We start from the raw sequence: 27,933 nt of genomic DNA, 5'->3' as shown, positions 1-27,933 counted from the left end.
GGCGACCTTGACCGTGGATCCGGCGTTGCGTTCAAGGTTGATGAAAAATCGATAATCCTTCGGTTTTTTAATTTTGTTTGTTTATAGGTACCCCGTTGTGTATACGAAATGCTTGAATGTTTAATAATAGTCGAAGTTTTATCGACCGCGTGCTCTAATTTCAGGTTATTTTTTATTTTTGTTTATTGGATCTTAATCCTATTTTGATCGAACTTTAGGATGTATATGTATAATGTACAAGAATATAAATGTTAGTCTATAGGCCATAGTTCCGGAGCTACGGACTACCTGACGGGTTTACCGGGGCTCCGGCTCAAAGGGCAGGAGTAGGAACGGCGTGGTTTTTAGTCAGTAAGATTCTGTCGCTCACTTACGACTCGCCCAAGGCGGGAGAAGTCATTGGATAATTTTCCCGCTCTTAAAACAAATGGACCGTAATTACTTGATTGTAAAGATTACAAATAAAATAAATATCGTTTCAAAGTTAACTTTTTGGGTTTGTAGTAATAAAATTTTGGTACTGACAGAATAAATTGTCTTAATTATTATGTTATCGGCTTACTCACGTAACTGTTTGACGAGGAACTCGACTAGTGAGTAAGCCAATAACATAATAATTAATTTAGTATGTCTCATGAAAGATATAATCAATTGTCTTATTATGACTCTTTACTCTATATTATATAACTACTTGATGTTAGTCTAACAAAAAAGGTTCTAAACAGATGGGTAACTATTTTAGGATGAATTGCCAACTTGGTCATGGAGTCACATGTGTGGTGGTCAAGCAAGGAGCTTCATGTTTGATTCTCAGGGTGGGCAAAGTACTTTTTTGGGTCAAGCAAGATACATTCATTTTATTATTGCGATTTTGGGTTTAACACATTTGTGGACAGTAGTACAGGGGCTAAGGCTAATAGCAGACTAAGGCCCCTGCTATTACAATTGTGTCAGAATGGTCGATCATTGATCAGTGCAAAAGGGACGGAGCTATGTAGGTTGTATAGCTCCATCCCTTTTGAGACTAAGGCCCCAGGTAGTGAGACAATCCTGTTTTTCATACATTGCCCACAGACCAGCGTTGGACAAATTTTAATTACGGGTTGGGACCCCATAGGAAACTGGGGTATAGGAGGATGCAGAGGGAAATCAAGGGTCCACTATTTGTCTGAGAATATTTGCAGCTCCTTTTTCTAAATCTTTTACTAATTTTGTTGATACATAAAGTTAATTGTTAGTTTTAATTGTTTTATAAAAACAACTTAAAAAAGTTTATTGTAAGATACAATTACATAATAGTTTAATCAAATAAAAGTTATTGTAAAGTGCAATTTAAAGTTTAATTGCAATTAATTTATTTGTAATTGATTTTATTGATAATATATATTGCCATATGCTGGACACAATTCCAGGCTCCATGCTAGCACTGAGAATTTTTTGAGAAACCGAAAAAAACCCATGTATACCTGGGGGCCTACTCCGGTTCTCGAATCCGAAGTTTCGTTTAATCTTCGGCCGTAGATTTTATTGATTTACTAATAGAATTACTTGAAATAACGTTTTATTTTTAATTTCATATCAAAACCTATTTATTTATCTTCATTTCATTCGTTCAATTTTGTTCACGAAAGTTCGCAATAATTAGAATTGTAGTATGCAATCTGCGAAGTTTTTTCGTTCGTTCGTTGAATTAGAGTAGGCCCCCTGGTTATCTGAGACACTGGGTTAGTGGAATACCTCTATAAGTGATACTAATTTGCAGGTCCCTTGATGTCTCACTTAAAAAGGTTTCACTATAAATAAAACTAATGACTGCCTCGTTGGCCGAGTGGTCGCAAGTGCGACTGCCGGACAAGGGGTCTCGGGTTCGATTCCCGGGTCGGGCAAAGTATTAATGGATTTGTTTCGATATTTCGGCTTTTTTCGGATTTTCGAAAATTTCTCAGTGGTAGCACGGAGTCTGGAAATGTGCCCGGTATATGGCAATAGGCTCACCACCTATTGTGCGGAGCGAGGGGGAATGGGACGCCGTCTCCTCCTTCTGCGAAGCAGTCATGCTAGCTAAGGAGGAGGCGGAGCGCGTGAGGGAACGATCCTCCTCACGCCCCAGCCGCCGCAGAAGACACTCCGGGCGTCGGGGATCGCGTGACGATCTCCGGCCACCGTAAGTGCGGGTCTGCGGACGGCGAGTAAGGGTAGCTCGCCGCCCGACCACAACCAGACCCGTGCGTACGGCGCGTCGCGTTCCGCGCGCGCCTCAAAGAGCCAGACCACCACAGATGGGGCCCAGTTGGGCTGATGCCTGATCCGGAGCTGCGGACAACGTAAAAGGTTACCGGGGCTCCGGCTCAAAGCAGGAGAAGGAACGGGGTGGTTTTTAGTCAGTAAGAGTCTGACACTCCCTCCCGCCTCACCCAAGGCGGGAGAAGTCATTGGATGATTTTCCCCCCTCAAAAAAAAAAAAAAAGGCTCACCACCTATTACATGGGACTTACAACATAAATCGTGAAAAGTGGGTGTACATTGGCATTACGTGTCGTAATGTGCACCTCGTACCCCTTCGGGGATTAAAGGCGTGACGATATGTATGTGTATGTAAAACTGATGAATGATGTTGATCGTCAAGAGAGCATTGACGATGATCAATGCTCTCTTGACGTCCGCACCAGAGTGTGATTTGTTCGCAGTGAGATGGAAGGATGTATGTCGTGAATGTTTAAGATTTTGTGAGAAGATGGATGGCTAATGAATTAGTTTTAAGTAATTAAAATTATTGTATTTCTTTTTTTTTGTTGTTGTAAATTTTCAACATTTTAACTGTATAATGTATTGGCTTAAGCTGTAAAATTATGCATGTTTTTCTAAAGAAAGAAATAAATAAATAAATGTTTGGTGCAGGCGGTGCTGGTGGCAAGGGCGTGTGGGGTGTGCCTGGCTCTGAGCTCCTGGAGGAGTACGTGGAAGACGCCAACGACCCCAACTACGACTCGGAGGCCATCACCAACGGAGATGTGGAGTTTAAGCAGATCATCGTAGATGCTGAACCGGAGGAAGTTGTTGTAAGTATTGGAGAGTCATCACTACATAGTATAAAACAAAGTCGAAAGTATGAAACACGCCGGTCGTCGAGCAGACGTATTACCTGATGGTAAGCAATCGCCGCTGACCTAGGACACTTTTTTTTTTTTTTTTAAACGTTGCCCCACATTAGGATTTTCTCCTGTGTCGTGGGTGCTTTTACAAACATACAATTTCACATGCACATGACACCCAGACCCGAAACAACAATTTTTCATCACTACATAGTATAAAACAAAGTCGCTTTCTCTGTCCCTATGTCCCTTTGTACGCTTAAATCTTTAAAACTACGCAACGGATTTTATCACTACATAGTATAAAACAAAGTCGCTTTCTCTGTCCCTATGTCCCTTTGTACGCTTAAATCTTTAAAACTACGCAACGGATTTTATCACTACATAGTATAAAACAAAGTCGCTTTCTCTGTCCCTATGTCCCTTTCTATGCTTAAATCTTTAAAACTACGCAACGTATTTTATCACTACATAGTATAAAACAAAGTCGCTTTCTCTGTCCCTACGTCCCTTTGTACGCTTAAATCTTTAAAACTACGCAACGGATTTTCTTGCGAGTTTTTTAATAGATAGTGATTCAAGAGGAAGGTTTATATGTATAACACATGCGTAATGTATCACTATTGCACCCATGCGAAGCTGGGGCGGGTCGCTAGTAATTTCAATACGTAAAAAATATGCATAATATACTTCTTAATAAACAAAAGAACTGAACGATTTATAAAGAGCTTTAACTATATGTGGTAAAGTATAAAGTCGCGTGGCACAAGATAGCTATAGCAAATAAGTAAACATTGTTATATTCGAGAAATAACCTTGGGATTAATATTGTAATGTACAAGATAATACGCTTATTTAAATACATTTTTAATATTGTACATATGTATACAGCGTGTAACAAAATACCCATATACATCAAGAAGCACTGAAGAATACAGGTTGAATAGAATCTCTACACGAAGTTTCAGCTTAAAATACGTTTAAAAAAAATTGGTACCAAATACTTGGTGTCGCATGGTTCTTAATTTTATAAATCATACAAACGTGTCACAACACTACAGGGGTTACTCGCTTATTACGAAACATTTCTTCTGTAAATCTGATCGCCTAGTACCTATCTACCTAATTTTAATTTGCATGAAAAATAAAAACAAAAATTTTGGAAAAATAAAACCTATTTACCTATTTGTCTTCATTTCATTCGTTCACTTTTGTTCACAATAAATGGAATTGTAGTACATACACGAAATTTACGAAGTTTCGGACGAAACATCGTTTTTCGTTGAATTAGAGTAGACCTCCTGTTTATTTTTCAACGACAAAACGAAACCTGCAATTATTTACTTGGCGTAGTAAATAAAACATTATGTGCCTTCTAAACGGTGTGACGTCACCTCTTGGCAAGCGATCACAGCTCGCGACCTTATCGCCTGGTCGATGACCCTACCGAGCCCTACAAACAACGCGGCGCGTATTTTAAGCAGCCACAAACATACTTTGTAACTAAATAAAGATTTCGGAGTTTATATTAACACAGAAAACCGACGTGAAACAACGCTTGCGTTGGCAAGTTTCACGTCGGTTTACGAAACATACGAAACACAACTGTTTCGTTGTGTGACTGAGGTTACCGGAGGCCCAATTCCCCCCTTCCCAATCCCCGATTCCCCAACAACCCTTAAATTCCTAACCCCCAAACAATCTGCATCAAGATAGTGACAGAACTACATTTGAGAGCGTCTTAAAATTGAGTAGCGTTTGAATATTCGGGCATAAGAGTAACATTGTGACATGGAAAAATTATATATTGGATAATTATTATTATTTATTTATTTACAATATCTAAAACAAGTTGTTTTATTTAGAACAGTTTATTCACCTATCGCTGTTATCATTATCAAAACACTGTGATAACGTGTTATCAATTCAATAATACTTGCTTTTCGTGCAAGCAAGGTTCGACAGAGAAGATTATTGTTTTTATCACTACTCTACCCATTACACCCGCGGGTGTCTAAAAGTCGACTTAAGGTCCACAGGCCCGCATCGTACGCATCGCACGCAACGGATTTTAGTTTGTCTTGTATAGAAACTCATACAACTGCGTCCACTGATCCGCATCGTACGGACCGCATCATCTGCAATGCCTACATGCGATGCGTACTGCTAACATCATACGGAGTGCGGACTCTCTGATAACCATGAACCTTTAGGGAACAGAGAGTAAAGTTCCCTAAGAAAAGCAGGATCCTCCGACCAGGCGAGGTGATCGTGCCTGGCGGGCTTTCTGCCCAACTGTTATTCGTTGGGATTTTCTATCCGTGTTAATTCGGATGTAAACGACATGCGCTATGAAGAATTTATGGTCATCCGGTCTCGTCGTTGCGATTCCTTCGGGTCGGACAATATGATTCGCCACACCAAAAATATTAAATCTGGGCTGTATATTCGGAGTTTATGCGAAATTTGTCACTGTAGTAGCACGGAGTTTGGAATGATGCTCCAGTGATGTGGCAATAGGCTCACTCCCAATTACATGGGACTTACAACATAAATTGTGAAATGTGGGTATATATTGTGTAGCGGTATTATGTTATATGCATCTCTACCTACCTAATAAAAGGCGTGACGTTGCTTACTAATTTAAAAACATTAGATTTGTTAATACAACTTTGTTTGTTTTCAGCGTAAATCGGAACCAGTGATCTTGGAGTACTTTGAACATGGAGACACGAACGCTGCCGCAGAAGACTTCTTGGAATTTGTCACCGCCAACAGAAGTCATTTGGTAAGTTTCCTTTATTAAAAGATATTCTGAATTTTATGGTATAGGTCGGCAAACGAGCAGACTGCCTCACAGAAAATCGACGTGAAACAACGCAACGTGCGTTGTGTACAGTGAGGGAGGAGGTTACACCCAGGATCCCTGCAATCTTTATACAAAAAGATTTACCTCTCTTCAGACCTCTGCGTTTAAAACCGGCTTATACAAGTTAAGGATTTTTTTGTTGTTTGGGTATAGTACTAGAGACGGATCATCTGATTGTGACGAGCAATCGCCGCCGCCCATGCACACTCGTAACATGAGAGGAATTACAAGTGCATCGCCGGAGTTTTGTTTTGTCTCCCATACGGCTGCACTACTCACGTACATTAATGGAGAACGCTTTTCTAACTAGTTTCGAGTCACAGAGGGACTCTTCATCATGAGCAGCGTGCGCAGACGCACTGTAGGCTTAGGTTGTAACTAGTAGAGCTTTTCTCCATTAATGTACGTGAGTAAATCGTAATTTATCACTTGTACGTATTGAATAGACGAAATAATGTTATGTTCGCCATTAATAATATGTGAGTAAACCGTAATTTTTAGTTAATTTAGTATGTCGTAACGATAGTAATTATAAAAATATTTTGTTCCAGGTTTGCGAAACGATTGTGGAGATAGCGTTAGACCACAAGCCTTCGCACTGCGAAATGGCATCGTTCCTCATCTCCGACCTCTATGGAAGGGTCTTCTCCGCAAAGGACATCGGCATCGGTGAGTACCGTAGAGTAGTAGTACTAGTACAGTAACAATTTCTACGATACCTAGGTATAAGCCACTTGCATAGTAAGGCTCACAGGCACACGTCTCCCTAGGGATGTGCCGTAACAGGCGTTGCACCGTGGGGCTCCGGAGCAGGTCTATTAAGAGGACCCGGTGCCCCTTACAATTGTTGAGGGTGGATCACACCGAGGGTGGTTTTAGTGAGGTAAAAATCCCACACTCCGCTAGTTTTTTATCCCCAAAAAGCTAGGCGCCTTTTGAAGCTTTCCCCGCGTCACAAAAAACCGTGGCGCCACTTGCGATAATTGGCGATCAGTTGTATGAAGATTTAACTACATAGTTACATATAAAGGTTTATTTCTGCCCATGTGGTCTGAAATTGCAAAATGTACGTGGCGCAATGATACGATATTGACGAACAATTTTTTTATGGAATAAGTGGTAAACGAGCATTCGGATCACCTGGTAAGCAATTGATGCCGCCCTTTGTTTGACACTTGAAACGACCAGAGGCGTTACAAGTGCGTTGCCGGACTTTGGGGTTAGGAATTTGAGGATTGTTGGGGAATCGGGAGATTGGAAAGGGGTAATTGGGCTCTAACGCAACGCAAGCGTTGTTTCACGTCGATTTCCCAGCTGAGGCCGTGGTATCACTCCGGTCGTGTCGAAGCATGACTCTCCCACACTTATTTATTAAGCCCTTTGGACTTAGTCAGAGAATTATTCTTTAGACACGTTAAATTTGTATTCTTCGTCAATTAGCTTCCACTGTTTCGGACGGACTAATAATTAGATATATTTTTATACTAGTATTAGAACTCGAAACGGGACATTCACCATGCGAGTCTCAGTGTCGAGTGGCACTCACTGCAAGCGCCATGATCACGTATGAATATCAGTTCATTCGCAACAGTGCCGAAATATCGAAAACTCATAGACATAAATAAACATGGTAAATATCCCGTCTCAAGTTCTAATGATAGTGTTAGTGACCATGTCAGTTTAAAAACTTATTATACTATTTGAATATATTCCAGCATTTGACCGGCTCCTGGAGAAGCTACCGGACCTGATCCTGGACACTCCTGACGCGCCGGTGCTACTGTCCAACTTCATAGCCCGGTGTGTCGCCGACGATTGTCTACCACCGCGGTTCGTGCAGTCAGCCAAGGACCGACCCGACCTCAATGCTCAGGCCAAGTAAGTTTTTTATGAACTTCACACATCATCAGCCTATAAGTGGCCACTGCTGACCAAAAGCCTCTTCTCACACGGAAAAGGTTTTGAGCATTAATCACCACGCTTGCTCAATGCGCTCAATTTTTTTTTATGATATGTAATAATCGTAATATACACTCGCACGAAGCTTCCTTGTGCGAACTGCTAGGGAGTGGAACTCCTTGCCGGAGTCTGTGTTTCCTGATTGTTTATAACCTGGGTATCTTTAAAACCCGAGATAGAATAGGTTGCTTATGGGCAGACGTGCTCCATCGTAGGCCGCATCATCGCTTACCATCAGGTGAGATAGCGGCCAAACGTCGACCCATTAAATGTAAAAAAAAAATGTTTTATGTACATGCACATTATTTGTTACTGTTTTATTATATACATATTAGTTTCTTCTCGCCAATTCGATCGCGTTCATAGCTGCAGACGGCCTAACTAGTTACCGCAACTTCGCCACTATGCAGGAGTAGAAATAGGGTGGTGTTTAGTCAGTAAGAGTCTGACATTCTCTCTCGCCTCGCCCAAGGCGGGAGAATTCATTGGATGATTTTATTTGAAACTAGCTACTTCTGCGCGGTTTCATCCGCTCTGCTCGGCTCCTATGGGTCATAGTGTGATGTTTTATAGCCTATAGCCTTCCTAGATAAAAACACTATCCATCACAAAAAGAATTATTCAAATCGGACCAGTACTTTCGGAGATTAGCGCGTTCGACCAAACAAACTCTTCAGCTTTATAATATTAAGTATAGATAGTATAGATATGTAATATGACTTTATTTGTTGTTTCAGACAAGCAATACACAGGGCGGAAACGTTGCTATCAATGAAACAAGGAATGGTGCGATTGGATAACATATGGGGGGTCGGAGGTGGCATCAGGTAACACAAACTAAAGCAGTTTATTTCTAATCTAATGGGCCGGCTCGACCGGAGTCCACAACCACGGCAACGAAAAAGGCTTGCGTTGTGTTTCGTTGAGTGAGTGAGGTTACCGGAGGTCCAATTCCCCGATCCTTGATTCCCCAACAACCCTTAAATTTCTACCTCCAAAAGGCCGGCAACGCACTTGTAACGCCTCTTGTGTTTTGGGTGTCCATGGGCGGTGACGATTGCTTACCATCAGGTGATCCGTCTGCTCGTTTACTGGCTTATACCATAAAAAAATCCTTTAGTCGGTTCATACGACACGCACACGGCAAGAATAGCAGTGGTAACAAACGTATTCTAACTAATACAATGACAATATTCACCCCCAGGCCGGTGAAGTCCCTCATCCGCCAGATCCAGTTGCTGCTGAAGGAGTACCTGACGTCGAGCGACCTCGCGGAGGCCATGCGCTGCGTGAGGGAACTCGAAGTACCTCACTTTCATCATGAACTAGTCTATGAGGTACGATCTTACACTTCTTGCTACAGCTCTCCTACTAATATAGGGTGACTGGTAATTAGTGAACGATATTTAAACACGTGATTGTACTCATGATTACAAACAACTTTCCCGAAGAAACTTTTTTTGTATACACATTAGTTTTATTTTTATCACAATAACAAAACAACAAATTTTCATTAGCACGCGCGCGTAATGTTCCAAAATACCTACCTAGTTACTTGTCTTCCGATGACGAGGGCGCGGACTAGTTAAAATACATTTATTCTGTTATTTATTTATTATTAAAAATACTAGTTAAAAATTCATTCCTATAGGAAAGTCGAAATATAATGTATTTTATACAAAATAATGTATTTTCAGACCGTCCTACTAGCGGTGGAGGCCATCAACTCCAGCGTGGAGGACCAGCTGTGTTCGTTCCTGGCGGAGCTGCACCGCTGTGTCATAGTCAGCCCCGACCAGATGGACAGGGTATGTCACACCCACATTATATATATCTGTACTTATATGTATAGCTTTTAAGCGAACAAACTCCTCAGCTTTTTAGTGTCAGTATATTTTTTATGGTAAAAGCTGGTAAACGAGCTGACGGATCACCTGATGGTAAGCAATCGCCGCCGCACATGGACACTTGAAACACCAGAGGCGTTACAAGTGCGTTGCCGGCTTTTTGGGGGTTGGGAATTTAGGGGTTGTTGTTGGGGAATCGGGGATTGGGAATACAGTAGGAACTCGATTATCCGGCTCCCGGTTATACAGGTTCGCGATTATCCGGACTACCGACTCATATATTAAAATTACCTACAAGTCGAATTTATGCAATGTAACGTACGTAATCTAAGAAGACGTATCTCATAATAATTATTAATAAACATTGATTTTCATTCAGATGTGTTTGTTGTTTCTAATAAATACAAAACATCGTATGTACTACATAATATGTGTGCACAAATTTCGCTTTTCTTCGTAAATTCGATTATCCGAATGCCTAACGACAATAATTAGTCCGGTTAATCGAGTTTCTACTGTATTGGGAAAGGGGGAATTGGGCCTCCGTTTGTTTGAATGTAATATGTTGTTGGTGGCAGGGTTTCCTGCGCGTCCTGGAGGACATGTCGGACATCGTGCTGGATGTACCGCTGGCATACATCATGCTGGACCGGTTCATGGAGAAGTGCCAGCAGAAGTTCCGGCTCGGGGACGAGGTGCTCAAGCGGATGCCTACCAGGTGGGGATCAGCTTAATTTTCTTTATTAAAAACTTAAACAGCCTATACGTGGCCACTGCTGACCAAAGGCCTCTCCTCACACGGAGAAGGTTTGAGCATTATTCACCACGCTTGCTCATAGGGATGATGACAGGTTATGAAAATTAAAAATCTAATTAGTCCGTCAGTTAGGTAATGAAAAACATTAGACACGTATTTTTTATTTTGTCAAATATGATAACAATACTTATAAAACGAATCAAAGTTTAGGAGTGGGAGCTAACTACGTCACTATTCAGTAGAAAACGTACTCTAAAGTGACGTCACGCGATATTTCAAATCGATATTATATCTTCGAAAGTATTTGTTTCCGTAAGAAAATAAAAAATACATGTGTAATGTTTTAAAACAATCTACAAGACGGACATTAAAATAAAAATTAGTTGTCTACCCCATTGCGGGTTGGCGATTTCAAACTTATCAGGTTTTACACACGATGTTTTCCTTCACCGTTTGTAAGAGATGTCTGAATAATCTTAGAAAGTACATCAAGTGGTTGCAAGTGCGACTGTCGAGCAAGGTCTCAGGTTCGATTCCCGGATCGGGCGAATTTTCGAACATTTCTCAGTAGTAGCATGGAGTCTGGAATTGTGTCCGGTATATGGCAATAGTCTCACCCCCTATTACACGGGACTTACAACGTAAATTGTGAAAAATGGGTGTACATTGTATAGCGGCATTACGTGCCGTAATGTGCCTACCCCTCTCTGCGTAACCCTGCGGGGATAAAAGGCGTGATGATGATTATTATTAATTAATACTAGTATTAGAACTCGAAACGGGATATTTACCATGTTTTTTTATTTCTATGAGTTTCCGATATTTCGGCACTGTTGCAAGCGCCATGATCATCACGAATAAACTGATCATAGAAATAGAAAAACATGGTAAATATCCCATTTCGAGTTCTAACACAAGTGTTAGTGACCATGTCAGTTTAAACACTTATATTTAATACTATTCTCATATACGCAGGGGTCGCAAACGTTTCGTCTCCGAAGGCGACGGCGGAGTCATCAAGGATCACGCCCTGAAACTACGCGAGTAGACACACCGACGCACGGAGGCCTACGCCATACGCCAGCGGAGCCCTACACCACAGCCCACCCACCAGAAACACGCCACCCCTACCTGAAGGTAGACCCTTTTAGCATACGACAAGTATTACAATATTTTTAAATGCACTTGTAACGCCTCTGGTGTTTCAAGTGTCCATAGACGGCGGCGATTGCTTACCATCAGGTGATACGTCAGCTCGTTTACCGGCTTATACCATAAAAAACACCGAGACCTTTGTTCTTACATGGGAACCTTCCTAGCAATAGCAAATTCAACAAGAATAGAATTAGCGAAATCGGTTTAGCTTTACCCTTAGTGCGAGTTTGCTTTACGTTGAACGAAAACGAAACGAGAACGCGTTTGGTGATCTAGATTGGTTGGCGCGAATAAACCAACCAATTAGAGCGCCTACATGTTCTCGTTTCGATCTCGTTAAACGAAGATGTAAGTCCTAATATAACAACTACTGGTTGTCCAAATAAGTAACAAATAAATGGGCGATTCTTCAAAAACTAATTGAGTAGAAAATGTTAACTTTTGGTTTCAATAAATTCAGCTGTGACTGTGACACTGCTCTCAATCAATCCAATCAAAATAAGGATGATAATAAGCTACCACGATGCTTAATGACGCGGGAGAATAATGATTTGTTCAATAAAAGTTAGGTTTTTGAAGAAATACCAAATTAATTATTATGTTATCGGCTTACTCACGTAACTGTTTGACGAGGAACTCGACTAGTTTCAAGTCATGCTAGAGGCTCGTATACATGAGCAGCATTCCGCGACACACGACGCGGCGATTGTCGCGCTGTCGTGTAAGCCGATAACATAATAATTAATTTAGTATGTCTCACGAAAGTTACAATAAAACATCAAAATACATACGTAACGTAAAGCAAACTTGTACTAAGAGGGTACCGTTCTCAAGATTAGCTCATACCAATACATTAAACGATTAATTTTTATATCAAAGTATATTATATAGATATTATATAAAGTAAATATACCATACATACATATATACAGACTTACTAAAGCCAGTATTATAGATTTTCAAAGCGATATCTATGCTCAAGTAAAGTTAAATAAATATGAGATACTTTAGTGGCCTTAGTATGACTTTGCTTTACGTTCAACGAAAGCGCAATCGGCGCTGATTGGTTGGTTCATTCGAGCCGGCCAATCAGAGCGCCGCGCTCCCTTTAACACATTCAGTGCCACCGACTCGCCCGGAAAGCCCATGTTAATTTTCGACTCGCCCAGCGAGTTCAATGTTTTTGCTCTTTCTTTCCAAAATGCATGGTGTATTTTCTGCTTAAAATAATACTGAAGACTAAACATACCCTAATCTAAAGAATTGCATAGAGGGTGCGACTCTACGGTTCTGGAATTAAATTTACGTGGACTCTCTGGGCGTGTTGGTGGCACTGAATGTGTTAAACATAAAGCAAACTCGTACTAAGGGTACAGTTAACTTGATGTCATGATAAACTTTTACATAATTTGTATTGAACAGCATTTATGGTTTAGCAAACTAAACGTGTATACAAAATATCAACTCGATCGGTTGAAGATATCTGCTGACACACACACACGTATTGCAAGTTAAATAAAAACTAGTAAAAAGAGATGCAAACACATTCAACAGATACGTGCGTCTCTTTCTATGCTTGAGACGACAAACAGACGCTCGTAAATTTCCCTCTTATCCTATGAGTTCCGTTCGTGGCCCGAAACTAGTCGAGTCATCTTGAACGATTACGTGAGTGTTTCAGTATCATCAACTAAATATTTCGTTACGGCGCGAATTCATAATAATAAATTGTATACTTTTTTTTATTAAAATCTTTGGTTTTTTCAAATTTTTTAATTAGGTAATAATCGTAACTCGAGTGTAATATGAAAAGCAATATTAAAAAGAAATAATAGTTGTGAACTAGTCAAAATTATTGAATTTATTGTTCTTTTTGTATAATAATACATAATATTATGTTCAAAATTGTAGTTGTTTTTCCAATTTCTTTGTGATTTAGCTAATTTTGTTTTTTTTTTACGTTTTTCGTCGAAATTTCTATGTTTTTGTCCAAAATTTGTGTGATTTGTTGGTTTTTTTAACACAATGTTCATTGTCAATGTTCAATAGTATTGTAAAAGACTTCAGACGTGTTTTCTTAAACAAAATTTAGGTTCAAAATTAGTTTTTAAAGTATATAGTGATTTACAGCTGTTTTCAAAAACCTATCTATAGAATGGGCTGATGCCTGATCCGGAGCTGCGGACTACCTAGCGGGTTACCGGGGCTCCGGCTCGAAAAGCAGGAGTAGGAACGGGGTGGTGTTTAGTCAGTAAGAGTCTGACACTCCCTCTCGCCTCACCCAAGGCGGGTGAAGTCACTGGATGATTATCCCCTCTCTAAATCTATAGATTTTGTTACATAATTACTAATTTTGGTCTAAAATTCAGTACTAAAGCGGGTAAATAGTTCTGATTCTTAGTACTTGTAAGTATTAAAAAATACTCGCGTTCCAATAAGTGCAGGTAACTTGAGTTTAACTTTTTACACGTATTTATTAAATTAGTAACCTCACTCACACAACGAAACACAACGCAAGCGTTGTTTCACGTCGGTTTTCTGTGAGGCCGTGGTATCACTCCGGTCGATTGGTGCCGAAGCATGACCGTAATATTGTATTGTCATCTAATCTACATACAATTGCTAAGTTTCATGATGATACAACAATTAGAAGTGTGTGTAATTCAGATTGTCAAAGTCAAAGTATTTATTTCAATTAATCCTAAATTAGACACTTTTAAAACGTCAAATTGTCCGTCAGTTTAGACAATGAAGCTAGGTGCTCGTTCTAAAGTGTAGTTTTTGTGTCGTCATTTAATGTTATTTGTTCTAAGTTTCCTGGATCAAACTCCTGTTTCCCCTCGAATTGCACCGAACATTTTCCAAATGTGTTACTTTGAACAAAACGTCGTAGTTGGCCAAATACGTCTCACACACTAGAGATGTGAATGCCATTAAAAAAAAAAGTGTAGTTTCGAATGGAGAAGAACGAGCAAGAAACTCCATCGTTACTCTTTCTAAAAAATGTTGTTTTTTACAATCTCTCTAATACATTATTTGATCATTTACCTATTGTATATATATGTAGGAACAATGTAACGACAATACGACGTCAAAACTAATGGGACAATAAAACCAATTTGTAAAGAATATAAAATAGCGGTTGTTTCAAACATAGTGCCCACATATGTACACATACATTTTGAAACAATGTGTACTGCTTCTATGTATTCATAGAAGCAGTATTTAATCTACATACATATAGTTATATTTTTATAATAACTATCGTGAGACATAATAAATTAACTGCACTTAGTGGAACGCGAGTCATTTTATTATACTTATAAAGTACTTAGGACTCACAATGTTTAACCGTTCTAGTACTCAACTTCTGTTGTTAATACTAGAATTGAAACTTAAAACGGTATATTTACTATGTTTTTGATTATTTATGAGTTTCCGATATTTCGGCACTGTTGCAAGCGCCATGATCACGGATAAATAATGTAAAACATGGGTAAATACGTCTCGTTGGCCGAAGTGGTACTGCAATTGCGACTAAGTGGTTGGTGACCATGTCAGTTTAAAAACTTATATTCTGTGGTTAAACTCCGTGTATGGCTATAAAGGCTCCTTTAGACGGTGTGTTGTAAACATCGTAACTTCTTTCATCTTAAACTTAGACATAGATGGCTTTTTTAGACGTTTTTTAATAAAAATGTTTGTCGTGTCTATTAACTAATGTCTCATGTACGATTTGAACGTTTTGTGTTAGTTGAATTAAGCATTAAAACAAGCGTTTTTGTCATGCAAACTAAACGTCCTTATGCGAACTGCTAGGGTGTGGAACTCCTTGCCGGAGTCTGTGTTTCCTGATGGGTATAACCTGGGTGTCTTCAAGGCCCGAGTGAATAGGTTGCTTATGGGCAGACGTGCTCCATCGTAGGCCGCATCATCACTTACCATCAGGCGAGATAGCGGCCAAACGTCGACCCATTAAATGTAAAAAAACACGTGTATACAAAATTTCAGCTCAATCGGTTTGAGTATATGACTACATCGTTGGTCTAGTGGTCGTGCGACTGGACAAGGGGTCTTTGGTTCGATTCTCGGGTCGGGCTTAGTATAACTGTGCTGTTTTTCGGATTTTCGAAAATTTCTCAGTGATAGCACGGAGTCTGGATTTGTGCCCAGTATGGGTTGCCTAACAAATTTCAGTCCTTAAGATAAATTTATTATTGAAAAAATTCAAAGGATGATTTTCCCCCCTTAAAAAGTATGGAGCTATTACAAAACGTTCAAATTGAAGTAACTAAGGTACCCATTAACCATCTTCAAAGTTTAAAGACGCGTAAAAAAAGCTTTTAAAATTAAGGTCTTTTTTTATTTTAATAATTTCTATTTGACTTATTCTTTTTTTTCCATTATACAGCTGTACGATTTTGTATAGATGTTAAACTAAAATATGTATAAAAAAAAAAAAACATTTAAAAAGTTTTCATTTAAATAATGAAAAGTAGAGTCAGCTAAATTGTTTCGTATGCCATTAGACAGGTACAGATAAACTAAGATTGATTTAGTATGGAGATAGTAGATATTGTTATACTAGCTATTTTAGCGGTTTTACCCGCTCTGCGTGGGTCCTATTGGTCATAGCGTGATGTTTTTAGCTTTTAACCGTTCTCGATAAATGGACTATCGAACACTAAAATATTTTTTCAAATCGGACCAGTAGTTCCGGAGATTAGCGCGTTCAAACAAACGAAACTCTTCAGATTTATATATAACTAGCTATTTCCGCGCGGTTTCACCCACTCTGCTCGGCTCCTATTGATCGTAGCGCAATGTTTTATCGCCAAAAACCTTCCTCAATAAATGAGCTATCCAACACAAAACGAATTATTCAATTTGAACCAGTAGTTCCGAAGATTAGCGCGTACATACATTTTGTATACAGATTATATGCTTTGTAACGAAGCCATATCTTTTGTAACTCAGTCGGCGCTAGACAACCAATGGTTGCTGTCTCTGTACTGAATCTATCTTTGTTTTCTTACCTGTATACTAAATAACTTGGCTAACTTGTCAATCAGCGCGTATGCTTAATGAAATTAAAAAGTTGCCTGTCTCTGTATTCGGGAACTTTTTGAAAATCTTGTGAATTTGGTCTCTGTTCTTCAAAGCAAAGGCGCTTTATGAGATTTTCCATAATATACAGAAAAGCCCTACTTATGCCAAGGATGACGACGGGGTATGAAAATTAAAAATCTATTTAGTCCGTCAGTTAGGTAATGAAATAATATTTGACACGTATTTTTTTATTTTGTCATATGAGATAACAATACTTGGATAAAAACGAATCGAAGTTTAGGAGTGGAAGCGAATAAGTAATTTCTACGTATAAAACGTACCTAGAAGTGACGTCACGCGATATTTCAAATCGATTTATCTTCGAAAGTATTTGTTTTCGTAAGAAAATAAAAAATACGTGTCTAATGTTTTGAAATAATCTACAAGACGGACGTTAAAATAGAAATTAGTCATCTACCCTATTGTATGAGGTTTTTCTTGTATATTGCCGGCTTTTACCATCGCCGCTGGCTTCTTTATTATTAGTTTTTATTAAAATTAGGATTAGTTAACAATATCGGTTCGGTTTGCAACGATACGGGCGGAGTTTTTCAACAATATCTACCCATAAAGGTAAGCGTCCACACGCACGCATCGCACGCATTCCGTATGACGTCATCAGTACGCATCGCATGTAGGCATTGCTGATGATGCGGTCCGTACGATGCGGATCAGTGGACGCAGTTGTATGAGTTTCTATACAAGACAAACTAAAATCCGTTGCGTGCGATGCGTGCGATGCGGGCTTTAAAATGTTCCCGTAGCAAGCCGTGTCTGTACAAAATTGTACAACGTTTATTTTTTTTATTTTTTAAGTTTTTTTTTAAGGAAGTGCGAAGGGACTGCCTTTATTATTAAACTAAATTCGCACTTAAGTTTTATTCTCTACTTATTTTTGTATACATAGTTATTATTTTTAATTTTACTTGTTTATTATTACCTATTATTATTATTCAATAGTACAACAACTTGTCTTGTGAGTTCAAAAAATTTTTTAGTTTTGTCTCTGACTGAAGTACATGATTTATCCTGCTTGTTTTTAATGCATTTGGTATTTTTTTTACTGGTTTTTTTTTAGGTTTGTCTAGCGTGATGGTTCCATTTTAGTACTATCTAGTGCCAATAATATAAGTACCTTTAGTACGAGTTTGCTTTACGTCTAAAGTGTTAGAAATGTGAGCTCATACGGTGTTCTGATTGGTTGGTTTATTAGAGCCAGCCAATCAGAGTCGTTTCGTTTTCGTTCGACGGAAAGCAAACTTGTAGTAAGGGTATAGAGTGCCGAACGCGCTTTCGATAGCTCTCCTATTACATGGGACTTATAACACAAATGGTGAAAAGTGTGTGTACATTGTATAGCGGCATTACGTGCTGTAATGTGCACCTCTGCCTACCCCTTCGGGGATAAAAGGCATGCGGTATTACATTGTATATGTGCACCTCAGTCTGCTGATTATATCTTGGGATACCATCACGCTAAATAAGACCTAATTTCAATACTAATTGTACTGAAAAAATTGTGAAATTTCAATTAAGCATTTATTTTTAGCCGTTTTTTTTTTTTGAAAATTGTGAAATGCTTTTACATACTAACTGTTGTCTGGTATTAAGCCTTTGGGTACCGATAGAAAACTGTAGAAGGCAAATCGTCCGCTAATCATAATCTATTATTTGATTCAAACGCACTTGTAACGCCTCTAGTGTTGCGGGTGTCCATGTGCAGGTGTTTGCTTACCATGAGGTGATCCGTCTGCTCGTTTACTGCCCTATAACGTTTCGTCTTTAAACAGATAATATTCAGACGCAGTTAGTATGTAAAGTTTTTGTGGAAAAACAGGAAAAAATTAAAATAGATTTCTTTTTGTTAAAAGTTTTTGTGTGACTGAGATGATTGCATTACTAAAAATCGACAAAACTTTTTAAATAAATTGTCTGTTTAAATTGGCCAGAATAATATGTTTTTTGTTCCTAAATTATCACCTAGGTTGGCTGTTCCGAAAGAAATCTGTCTATCAATGAGATTTGTATTTGAAACTTTATAACAATACGGTAGTTTCCTATTAGTCAAATTCAATACTTTTATCGAAATATCAAAAACGATACTTTTCTATGAATTTTGTAGGAGATCGCAAATTATGACGTCATCTTTTTTGTGTCAAATAGCATACTAAACTTACTTCGCAAAAAATAGCAACAAAAATTAAAAATTCAGTATATTATCAAATTAATGAATGAAACCAAGATTATTTTGGGATATTCTATTATATTTAAAAGTCAAAATAATTTATTTTTGACCTAGGAAACTACCCAATTGGAAATCTATTGTATAACATTTATTAATTGACTACCTTATCGACAAATTTCTATCGGGACTTTCAACCGTCTTAAAGTGTCGTCGTTTTGTCCCCAAGTGTGTCCTTAGTACGAGTTTTCTCTATGTTGAACGAAAACGAAACGAGAGCGCTTTTGCCACTGATTTGTTGGTTTATCTGAACCGGCCAATCAGAACGCCGAACGCGCTCTCGTTTCGATTACTTTAAAACGTAAAGCAAACTCATACTAAGGGTACTTTATGAAATAAAAAAGCAAAATGACAAATTAAAATTGTGTATAACTCGTTGCCATGGAAACGCGTGTGCATTCTATTGTATAAGTACCTTTTAAGCGCGGTTACCTGCAGGTCAGTTTATATAATGCAAAGTCTTAACGCATCGAAGTGAAAATCCAATATAAAGTCAAAGCATTTATTTCAATTAATCCTAAATTAGGCAGGCAAGCTAGGTGCTCGTTCCAAAGTGTAGCTTCGAATGGAGAAGAACGAGCAAGAAACTCCATCGTTACTCTTTAAAAAGAATAGTATTTTTTTACAATCTCTCTGATACATTTATTTGGTCATTTTTACCTAAATAAACCATTAACCTGGTATCTTTGAAGGACAACAAATTGTCTGCCCGTCCGTGAAGCTAGGTGCTCGTTCCATAGTGTAGCTTCGAATGGAGAAGAACGAGCAAGAAACTCCATCGTCAAAGTCAAAATTATTGTATCAAATAGACCGGGAACGCACTTTTGTCAAAGCAAATATTACAATATTAAAACAAAATTTCTGTCTGTCAGTCCTCTATTTGCTCTATTTGCTCGTGTCAAAGTGTAGATTCCTATAGAGAAGAACGAGCAAGAAACTCCATAGGTTACTCTTTTTCAATCAGGTTCACAATACAATACTTGGTTACATTGTTTCGTTGGTTCAACTATGTGAGAACAATGTAACACTAATATTCAGCTCTTATATCTTCGATACGTTTCGACTATGCCATATAAACTGACCTGAGAATTCCGACTCCGATACCTTGCTAAATTAGATTGGTATATATTTTTTAAAATGACAAAGAAATTAGTGTTTTATAGCGTCATGTTAGTCGGATGGCAATCATTTTATTATGTGAAATACGAAATTCCTGTCTTATGTCGGTTTTTGAGTGTGGAAGAACTTTTGATTTTTACTATGGATGAATTTATGTGTAGTAAAGTATCTTTATATAAATTAGAAGTTATAGTACAGAGCTAAGTTGGCACGTAGCAGTGTTGCTCATGACTATAGGCCCCCATCGTAGCTCGAAACTAGTCGAGCTACCTCGATAAACAGTTATCGAGTAAACATAATGAAGATTGATATTAAAATTGTCATGTCTTGATAAATATATCGCCATTTTACAGAAGTTTCGTATTAAACAGAAAATGTACCGTACTGTAATAGTAATAAGTTGTATTTTAATTTGCATAAGTTAGTAGAGGTTGTTTGTACAATCTGTTGTAAATAAAATGAGGCAAATATATAGGATGTTTCACTTTTATACTTGTTTTATTTAGTATACTTATCACCATTCATCACCTTTACTATCACCATTCACCACCCTTACTATCACCAATCACCACCCTTACTATCACCATTCACCACCCTTACTTTCACCATTCACCACCTTTACTTTCACCATTCACCACCCTCACTTTCACCATTCACCACCCTTACTTTCACCATTCAACACCCTTACTATCACCATTCACCACCCTTACTATCACCATTCACCACCCTTACTATCACCATTCACCACCCTTACTATCACCATTCACCACCCTTACTATCACCATTCACCACCCTTACTATCACCATTCACCACCCTTACTATCACCATTCACCACCCTTACTATCACCATTCACCACCCTTACTATCACCATTCACCACCCTTACTTTCACCATTCACCACCTTTACTTTCACCATTCACCACCCTCACTTTCACCATTCAACACCCTTACTATCACCATTCACCACCCTTACTATCACCATTCACCACCCTTACTATCACCATTCACCACCCTTACTATCACCATTCACCACCCTTACTATCACCATTCACCACCCTTACTATCACCATTCACCACCCTTACTATCACCATTCACCACCCTTACTATCACCATTCACCACCCTTACTATCACCATTCACCACCCTTACTATCACCATTCACCACCCTTACTATCACCATTCACCACCCTTACTATCACCATTCACCACCCTTACTATCACCATTCACCACCCTTACTATCACCATTTACCACCCTTACTATCACCATTCGCACCCTTACTCTTCCTGTGGCTGTCATATACCCGACTAAAGAGTGCTTTTCCACCAGAGATGTGCGTTATTGTTTGGCTTCCACTAATCATATTCATTGGTACACATAGCATAACACTGGTGGAAACGGACTCAGCTAAGCTATGTTTTTTATTTGGAAAGATGCGTACTATGGATGGCTTTCCTACTATCGATACATCGCATACTCGAACTGCGCATCTTCCTCGCACAGCTACATAGCTTAGTATCAGTGGAAACGGTCATATAGTTTCACAGTTAAGCTATTACATCTTCGTAGCATAGCTTAGCGTACATAGCACACCTCTGGTGCAAAAGCACCCTTAATCTTCCTTTGGGTGTCATATACCCGAATAAGTGACATTTGACTGAAACTGGGGAGCAGTGCGCTTTGATAAATCCTGAACCTTTTAAACTACGACCTTCAACCCGCCTGTTAGCGGAGATTCTGGCAAACCTTATTTAGTGTAGTATTGCAGGTGTCCATGGGCGGCGCGGATTACTTACCATTAAGTGATATTTTTTTTTTAATAGAAAAAGCGCGCCAAGGCGCAGTGGCTGGGCAACTGGCTGCCGTGCAACATGGAGCGGGTTCGATTCTCGCACGAAACCACTTTGTTCATAAACTGTTGTTCCGGGTCTGGGTGTCATGTGTATGTGAACTTGTATGTTATAAACGCACACACGTCACAGGAGCGATCTTAGCGTGAAGCAACAGGATCTACAGTAGATACAACCATTACAACACCGGAACACTGAAGTCCGGTGCGTCCTAGGAATATGAATGACTGACTGTCTTGGATCCCCCAACGAAATAAGAATTATTGTCATTATTTCAGTAAGAATGTCATATACCTATTTTAATTTTATCTAAGTGGACAATTCAAAGACTGCCTCGTTGGTCGAGTGGTTGCAAGTGCGACTGCCGGGCAAGGGGTCTCGGGTTCGATTCCCGGGTCGGGCAAAGCATTACCGGGCCTTTTTCAGTTTTTCGAAAATTTCTTAGTAGCACGGAGTCTGGAATTGTGCCCAGTATATGGCAATAGGCTCACCCATGGGACTTATAACACAAATGGTGAAAAATGTGGGTGTACATGGTACAGTGGCATTGCGTGCCATAATGTGCACCTGCCTACCCCTTCGGGGATAAAAGGCGTGACGTCGTTGGACAGTTACAGGTAAGTAAATAAGAAATATGAAATGAAACAACAATATAAAACTAAATTAACTTTTTATTTCAGGTTTTTTGTGTTTGTTAATACAATCTCTAAATTCATTCACTTCTGTCTGGCATTTCCTCCAATCTTTGGTAGTAGCTATGCATTCCTGAAACAATATGTTTTTATTTAGTGTAGACTCATTTTTTAAACAAATTATAATAATTTCATTCGAGTTTAGTTACTATGGTCACAACATAGATGGCGTTGATTTCAATTTTAATCGCTAGGCTGATGTTATGTAAACAAAACATGATTTTAGCATTTATTTACTAATTTACAAGAATAAATTAAATTTGAAATGCTACAGAAATAATATATGTGTGATTCTAGAATATAATTAAGTTACATCGACGATTTATTGTAATGTTCGAAGTTTATTACTGTAAAACATTTATATCAATAAAATAAAAACTCAAAAAGAGCTTTGCGACATTAATAAATCTAAGTAACAAGTACAATTATCACTAATCTATAAACTAAATAGCTTATTTACCCAATAACAACATTGAAAAACAGTATATTGATTCAATTTCTAACCTGCACTTTGTAATGTAATTCCAAGCAACCGGTTTTCTTAAGCATCGATTCTACGGGGTCATCGTCAGGATCTGCCGGTCTTTCACGAGGTTTCACAGTCATTTTACTTTAAAACACAATTTTATTCAACAAGAAATAACACAAATATGATTCTAACCTCTCAGTTCATCAGCTGATAACAGAATATAGTGATATATTATGCTACCAAATAAAAATGTCACAGATTATAAAGCGATGGACATTAAAGTGGAGTCTTTTCAATTTGTCAGGTTATAGTTACGTTTCGTTTTTAGGTATTTATTTTTTTCATAGAGTAAAAATAACAGGAATAGAACCAACTATTTAATGAAGTAGGATTTTTTACACAACGAAATGCGAGAGAAATAAAAACTAATCATCTACCTTTTCCTTTACTTTTATAATTATTGTAGAAAAGTAACACACAAATTCATTCGACATTATAAAGGGAGCAAAATCAGTTTATATGTGGGAGAGCCATGCTTCGGTACCAATGGGCCGGCTCGACCAGAGTGATTCCACGGCCCTTCAGAAAACTAACGTGCCCAGGTAACCAGAGGCCCAATTACCCCTCTCCCCAATCTCCGATTCCCCAACAACCCTTAAATTCCTAGCCCCAAAAGGCCCACAACGCACTTGTACTTGTACTTCAAGTGACCATGGGTGGCAGCCATTGCTTACCATCAGGTGATCCGTCTGCAAGACCGGCTTATACCACGAAAAAATGAAACAACATTTATAAATAACTTAACTTTCATTTATTTAAATATAAAAAATAAACAGTTATCTACATTTAAGCTAGGATTTTGCTCTTGTGGCGCAGAGCGGTGTAGGCGACGAGGATTGAGAGCGCGGTGGCTAGGACTTCGGAGTTCACCCATGGGCCGGAGTAGCCTGAAAGAGAAAAGAAATTTATTAGCAATCAATAATAATGTGATATTTTATACCCTGAAGAGTTAGACAAAAGTAGCTCTCTAATAATATCTTCTGATTTATTTCGTTGCGGGATGCGAGACAATAATTCATGTCCCTGGGACGCGCCGGACTTCAGTGTCCCCGTGTTTTCATAGTTGTATCTACTGTAGATCCTGGCTTAAGGGAGTTGCAGCGGTTATGGCTGGTTGTGGCGGGATTGTTCCAATAAATGTAAGACAAAAGTGGGTATACATTATCGAAAATACCGTAATGCCGTGCTCAATCTAAGAATCGCATCTGGGACATTTTGTTAGTTAGACGCTAGACGCGCTTGCGATTACTGGAACAACGAATCAGTAATAGGAAAATTCAAACTTCACGCTTTCGCTGAGTTACACTAGTTAGCACTAGAGTTAGAGCCACATCGATTTCATATCTTTTTTCATTTTTAGCCAAGATAAAAGTTAATGAAAATAAGAAGTTAATGATACAATTATTATCTTTATTTACACAAGTGGAATAATGCAAATAACTCGTAAACATGTAGATTCCAACTTGAACCTCTATAAAGTTAATTTAATATCGGAATAAAGTGTAGGAGAGCCATGCTTCGGCACGAATGGGCTGGCTCGACCGGAGTGATACCACGGCCTCACAGAAAACCGACGTGAAGCAACGCTTGCGTTGTGTTTCGTTGTGTGAGTGAAGTTACTGGAGGCTCAATTACTCCCCTTCCCAATCTTCCCAATGGAATTTTAGGGTTGTTGTACGGGAACAAGGAATCGGGCCTTGTTCCTGTACAACAACCCTAAAATTCCTAACATCCAAAAAGCCAGCAACACGCTTTTAACGCCTCTGCTTACCATCAAGTGATACGTCTGCCCGTGTTTCATAAAAAAAGAATACAAGAAGTTAGTCCACTTACTGCCTGGGTGATGTAATTGGATGGCGATGAGCGGTGCGACGGCGGCGGCGGGGTCGGCGCGGCGGGCGCGACGGAGGTTGGCCCAACCTTCCTCGTCCAGGATCAACACATCATGGGTACCGGAGCGAGCCTTCGCCGGTTCCTCAGTCCAGGATACCTGTGTAAAATGAAAATTTAGTTAACACATGGAATGTGGTGGTCACTGGTCAGTGGTGACAGACGTTAGTGGAGGATTTGCCTTCAACAGTTTTCTATTTTCAGTCAAAGATTTAAGGACAGCATGCTAGGTTTTCACACTGATTAAAATATATGATTGGCTCCCTGAGACCTTTTTTTAGATCATTTAGTCTTTTTTTTGGGGAGGGAAATCATCCTATGACTTCTCCCGCCTTGGGCGACGCGAGAGGGAAAGTCAGTCTCTTACAGACTAATAACCGCCTGTTCCTACTCCTACTCTTTGAGCCGGAATCCTGGTAAACCCAATGGGTAGTCCGCAGCTCAAAAGATGACCTAGCTAGGATTGTCATTATTAGGATACAGATTGCTGCCAATTGTATGTGTTCAGTAAATGTAATGCAATAGTAAGGTTGTTGAGGAAGGTTTTCCAATTAATGTTCTGGTATGGGAGAAAGTGTATATTGTTAAATTTTGGCCTGAAGTGTGATGCTATGTTTGTGCATCTGGTAAGAAAAACATTGCGTAAAATCTTGTAACTATAATATTTTCTATAATGTAAGCATCTAATAAGTTTCACTTGATATGAGTTTGCTTTGGAGTGAAAGTAGGCACACTGATTGGCCGGTTTGAATGAACCAACCAATCAGATAGCTGAATGCGCTCCTGTTTCTATTACTTTAAACATAAAAACGTAAAGCAAACTCGTTCTAAGGGTACTGGTAACGAAATATCATTATGTAAATACTGTAACTATAATATTTTCTATAATGTAAGCATGTTATAAGTTTCAGTCTTTCTTTATTCATATGCAACCACAAAACTAACTACTGAGTGGAGCCCGCTCAATGTCCACAGATGTCACAACAGGCCAAAAGGAAATGGCGGGAGGGCTTACCCATAATCTCCATAATTGTCAAGAATACATATAAGAATTGTTGTTTATCTTATTAGAATCCTGTTGGAAAACACCTTCATCAGTTTCCAGATACTAGAATCAAATTCTGATCATTGGGAATCCTTTTGTTTTGCAACTTCACAACTTTTATACCCGAAGGGGTAGGCACAGGTATACATTATGGCATGTAATGCCGCTATACAATGTACACCCACTTTTCACCATTTGTGTTATAAGTCACATGTAATAGAAGGTGAACTTATTGCTATATACTGGACACAATTCCAGGATCCATGCTACCACTGAAAAATTTTCGTTTTGTGAATCCTCTATCTACATCATCAAGAGTCAACCGAGACGACTAACGTAAGCATAAACCTTTCACTTGACACAGAAGTCATACCTTGCAAAATCGACATTTTCTAACTGAAACTACCCTTCCCAGTGGTGAAAATTACAGTAAAACTACTCGGGAAGATTATACCAACGTCATGAATACCAAAAAATATATATTTTACGAGGAAATTACGATAAAATAGGGTTATACTCACTTGGTATCTGTTCTCGCCAACACGGGCAGCGGTTAAAGGTTTTCCCTCAACTTCAGCGTACAATGCGTAGTTTTCAGGCAGAGGGTTGTCGCATTTCAGCGTAAATTCAGTAATATAAGCTATTTGTGTCACAACTGTGGCATCTAAACTTGTGAACGATGTTGCTTCTACTTGCGGGTTCGTGCAGCCCTGTGCAAACGCTACGGTCGCGATGGCGAACAAACAAATCGCGTATTTTGTGACCATTTTGCTTGATTACTAACAAATTGTGAGTTTAAAATCTAATTTACTATTTCCAAGTTGTGATTTTATTCTTGACTTGCCTCCACGTATTTCGAATGTGGAAAGTAACGTTCTGAAATGTGTTAAGCTAATTTAAACTAATTTAGAAGTGAAAGGTTTTTGCAATTCATTTAATAATTTTTGATAAATAATTAAAAACCGGGTCTTTAAATAATATCTAAAATGTTTTTATTGTTAAATCTTTACTAAAAATAATAAGTGGTAACATAATAACAATAGAATTAAATAACAAACAAAAGTGTTTGGTTTCCAAATATATTTTTGAACATATGTTCTGAACGCACTTTCCAAACGTCAGCGATGACGTGTGACGAAAACGCCAAGCTGATGTTTTTAGCCTTTCAGCTGCGTTCACTATGAATAAAATTAATATTACATTTCAAAAATTAATTTATTTTGATAAATTACATACTTTTAGTTTATTATTAACATTATGATATTATGATTAATAAATAGTAAAAAATATTTTTCGTTTCATCTCTCTGGCATTTTACTATCGAATCTGGAATTCAGGATTACAAACAAAACATTATTATCAACATCAAAGTTGTGCTGAGCCCAACCAATGAAGATTAAATCGTGAACTATAGAAATATATTAAGAACATTACAGCATTCAGTGTATGATGCTGTTACTAGTACATTGAAAAGCCAAGGTCGTGCTCGTTACAGGTTTTTTGCGCGAACATAATATGGCGATATACTCAGTAGTGGGCAATCGCATTAGCACTTGACCAAAGAGCCAATCAATTTCACTCAGAGGCGTTACAAGTGCGTTGCCAGCATTTTGCGGGTTAGGAATTTACGGGTTCTTGGGGAATCAGGGATTGGGAAGATTAGGCGAGCTTTGCTCGAGCGTCGCCGTCTCATCACCGAAGTATTTGACAGAAGGATAAATATGTGATAGCAAAAATAAAACTTCCATATTAATTATAATTTATTTAACAATTTAATA

The 27,933-nt window shown here is 38.6% G+C and overlaps 5 protein-coding genes across 12 annotated transcripts in view; 1 reads left to right on the top strand and 4 right to left on the bottom strand.

The window, feature by feature from the left end:
• Positions 1 to 27,933, bottom strand: part of LOC118278720 (alpha-centractin) — an 800,945-nt gene that overhangs the window by 120,410 nt on the left and 652,602 nt on the right. The gene's annotated exons all lie outside the window — the stretch shown is intronic.
• LOC118279032 (synaptic vesicular amine transporter) overlaps positions 1 to 27,933 on the bottom strand; it is a 418,685-nt gene that overhangs the window by 120,410 nt on the left and 270,342 nt on the right. The window lies entirely within an intron of this gene.
• Positions 1 to 27,933, top strand: part of LOC118279015 (programmed cell death protein 4) — a 102,783-nt gene that overhangs the window by 997 nt on the left and 73,853 nt on the right. The window contains exons 2-10 of one of the 2 annotated variants that reach the window (XR_007706848.1): positions 2,899 to 3,059; positions 5,779 to 5,880; positions 6,513 to 6,630; positions 7,677 to 7,839; positions 8,658 to 8,747; positions 9,125 to 9,257; positions 9,618 to 9,728; positions 10,346 to 10,485; positions 11,500 to 11,766. Coding sequence is in view for 1 of the 2 variants with exons in the window: in XM_050703659.1 (XP_050559616.1) it covers positions 2,899 to 3,059; positions 5,779 to 5,880; positions 6,513 to 6,630; positions 7,677 to 7,839; positions 8,658 to 8,747; positions 9,125 to 9,257; positions 9,618 to 9,728; positions 10,346 to 10,485; positions 11,500 to 11,572 (1,091 nt within the window). In the remaining variant the exon portion in view is untranslated. Of the gene's footprint in view, positions 1 to 2,898; positions 3,060 to 5,778; positions 5,881 to 6,512; positions 6,631 to 7,676; positions 7,840 to 8,657; positions 8,748 to 9,124; positions 9,258 to 9,617; positions 9,729 to 10,345; positions 10,486 to 11,499; positions 14,818 to 27,933 lie in introns of those variants that run through there. The other variant, XM_050703659.1, reaches the window with a different exon arrangement.
• LOC118279030 (cytochrome c oxidase assembly factor 4 homolog, mitochondrial) lies at positions 22,651 to 23,410 on the bottom strand. The gene is made up of 2 exons (XM_035598556.2): positions 23,196 to 23,410; positions 22,651 to 22,764 (listed from the first exon to the last, which is right to left on the bottom strand). The coding sequence occupies exons 1-2, from the start codon at positions 23,295 to 23,297 to the stop codon at positions 22,663 to 22,665; spliced, it is 204 nt and encodes a 67-aa protein (XP_035454449.2). The 5' UTR covers positions 23,298 to 23,410; the 3' UTR covers positions 22,651 to 22,662.
• LOC118279023 (translocon-associated protein subunit delta) lies at positions 23,949 to 27,038 on the bottom strand. Its single transcript, XM_050703803.1, has 3 exons — positions 26,677 to 27,038; positions 25,054 to 25,210; positions 23,949 to 24,107 (listed from the first exon to the last, which is right to left on the bottom strand). The coding sequence occupies exons 1-3, from the start codon at positions 26,920 to 26,922 to the stop codon at positions 24,007 to 24,009; spliced, it is 504 nt and encodes a 167-aa protein (XP_050559760.1). The 5' UTR covers positions 26,923 to 27,038; the 3' UTR covers positions 23,949 to 24,006.

The sequence above is a fragment of the Spodoptera frugiperda genome, chromosome 24 (genome assembly GCF_023101765.2).
Source record: "Spodoptera frugiperda isolate SF20-4 chromosome 24, AGI-APGP_CSIRO_Sfru_2.0, whole genome shotgun sequence".
In the NCBI taxonomy this organism is placed as follows: Eukaryota; Metazoa; Arthropoda; class Insecta; order Lepidoptera; family Noctuidae; genus Spodoptera; species Spodoptera frugiperda.
Note: the sequence above shows the minus strand (reverse complement) of the source record. Positions and strands in the feature narration are given on the sequence as shown.

Excerpts from the sequence above, each read along its gene's own strand:
- LOC118279023 (XM_050703803.1), bottom strand. The coding sequence starts at position 26,922 with ATGGTCACAAAATACGCGATTTGTTTGTTCGCCATCGCGACCGTAGCG. Across the intron at positions 25,211-26,676 it reads TTGGCGAGAACAGATACCAA|GTATCCTGGACTGAGGAACC; the intron begins GTGAGTATAACC and ends CATTTTACACAG. Across the intron at positions 24,108-25,053 it reads CCAATTACATCACCCAGGCA|GCTACTCCGGCCCATGGGTG; the intron begins GTAAGTGGACTA and ends TTTCTCTTTCAG.
- LOC118279030 (XM_035598556.2), bottom strand. The coding sequence starts at position 23,297 with ATGACTGTGAAACCTCGTGAAAGACCGGCAGATCCTGACGATGACCCC. Across the intron at positions 22,765-23,195 it reads AATTACATTACAAAGTGCAG|GAATGCATAGCTACTACCAA; the intron begins GTTAGAAATTGA and ends ATATTGTTTCAG.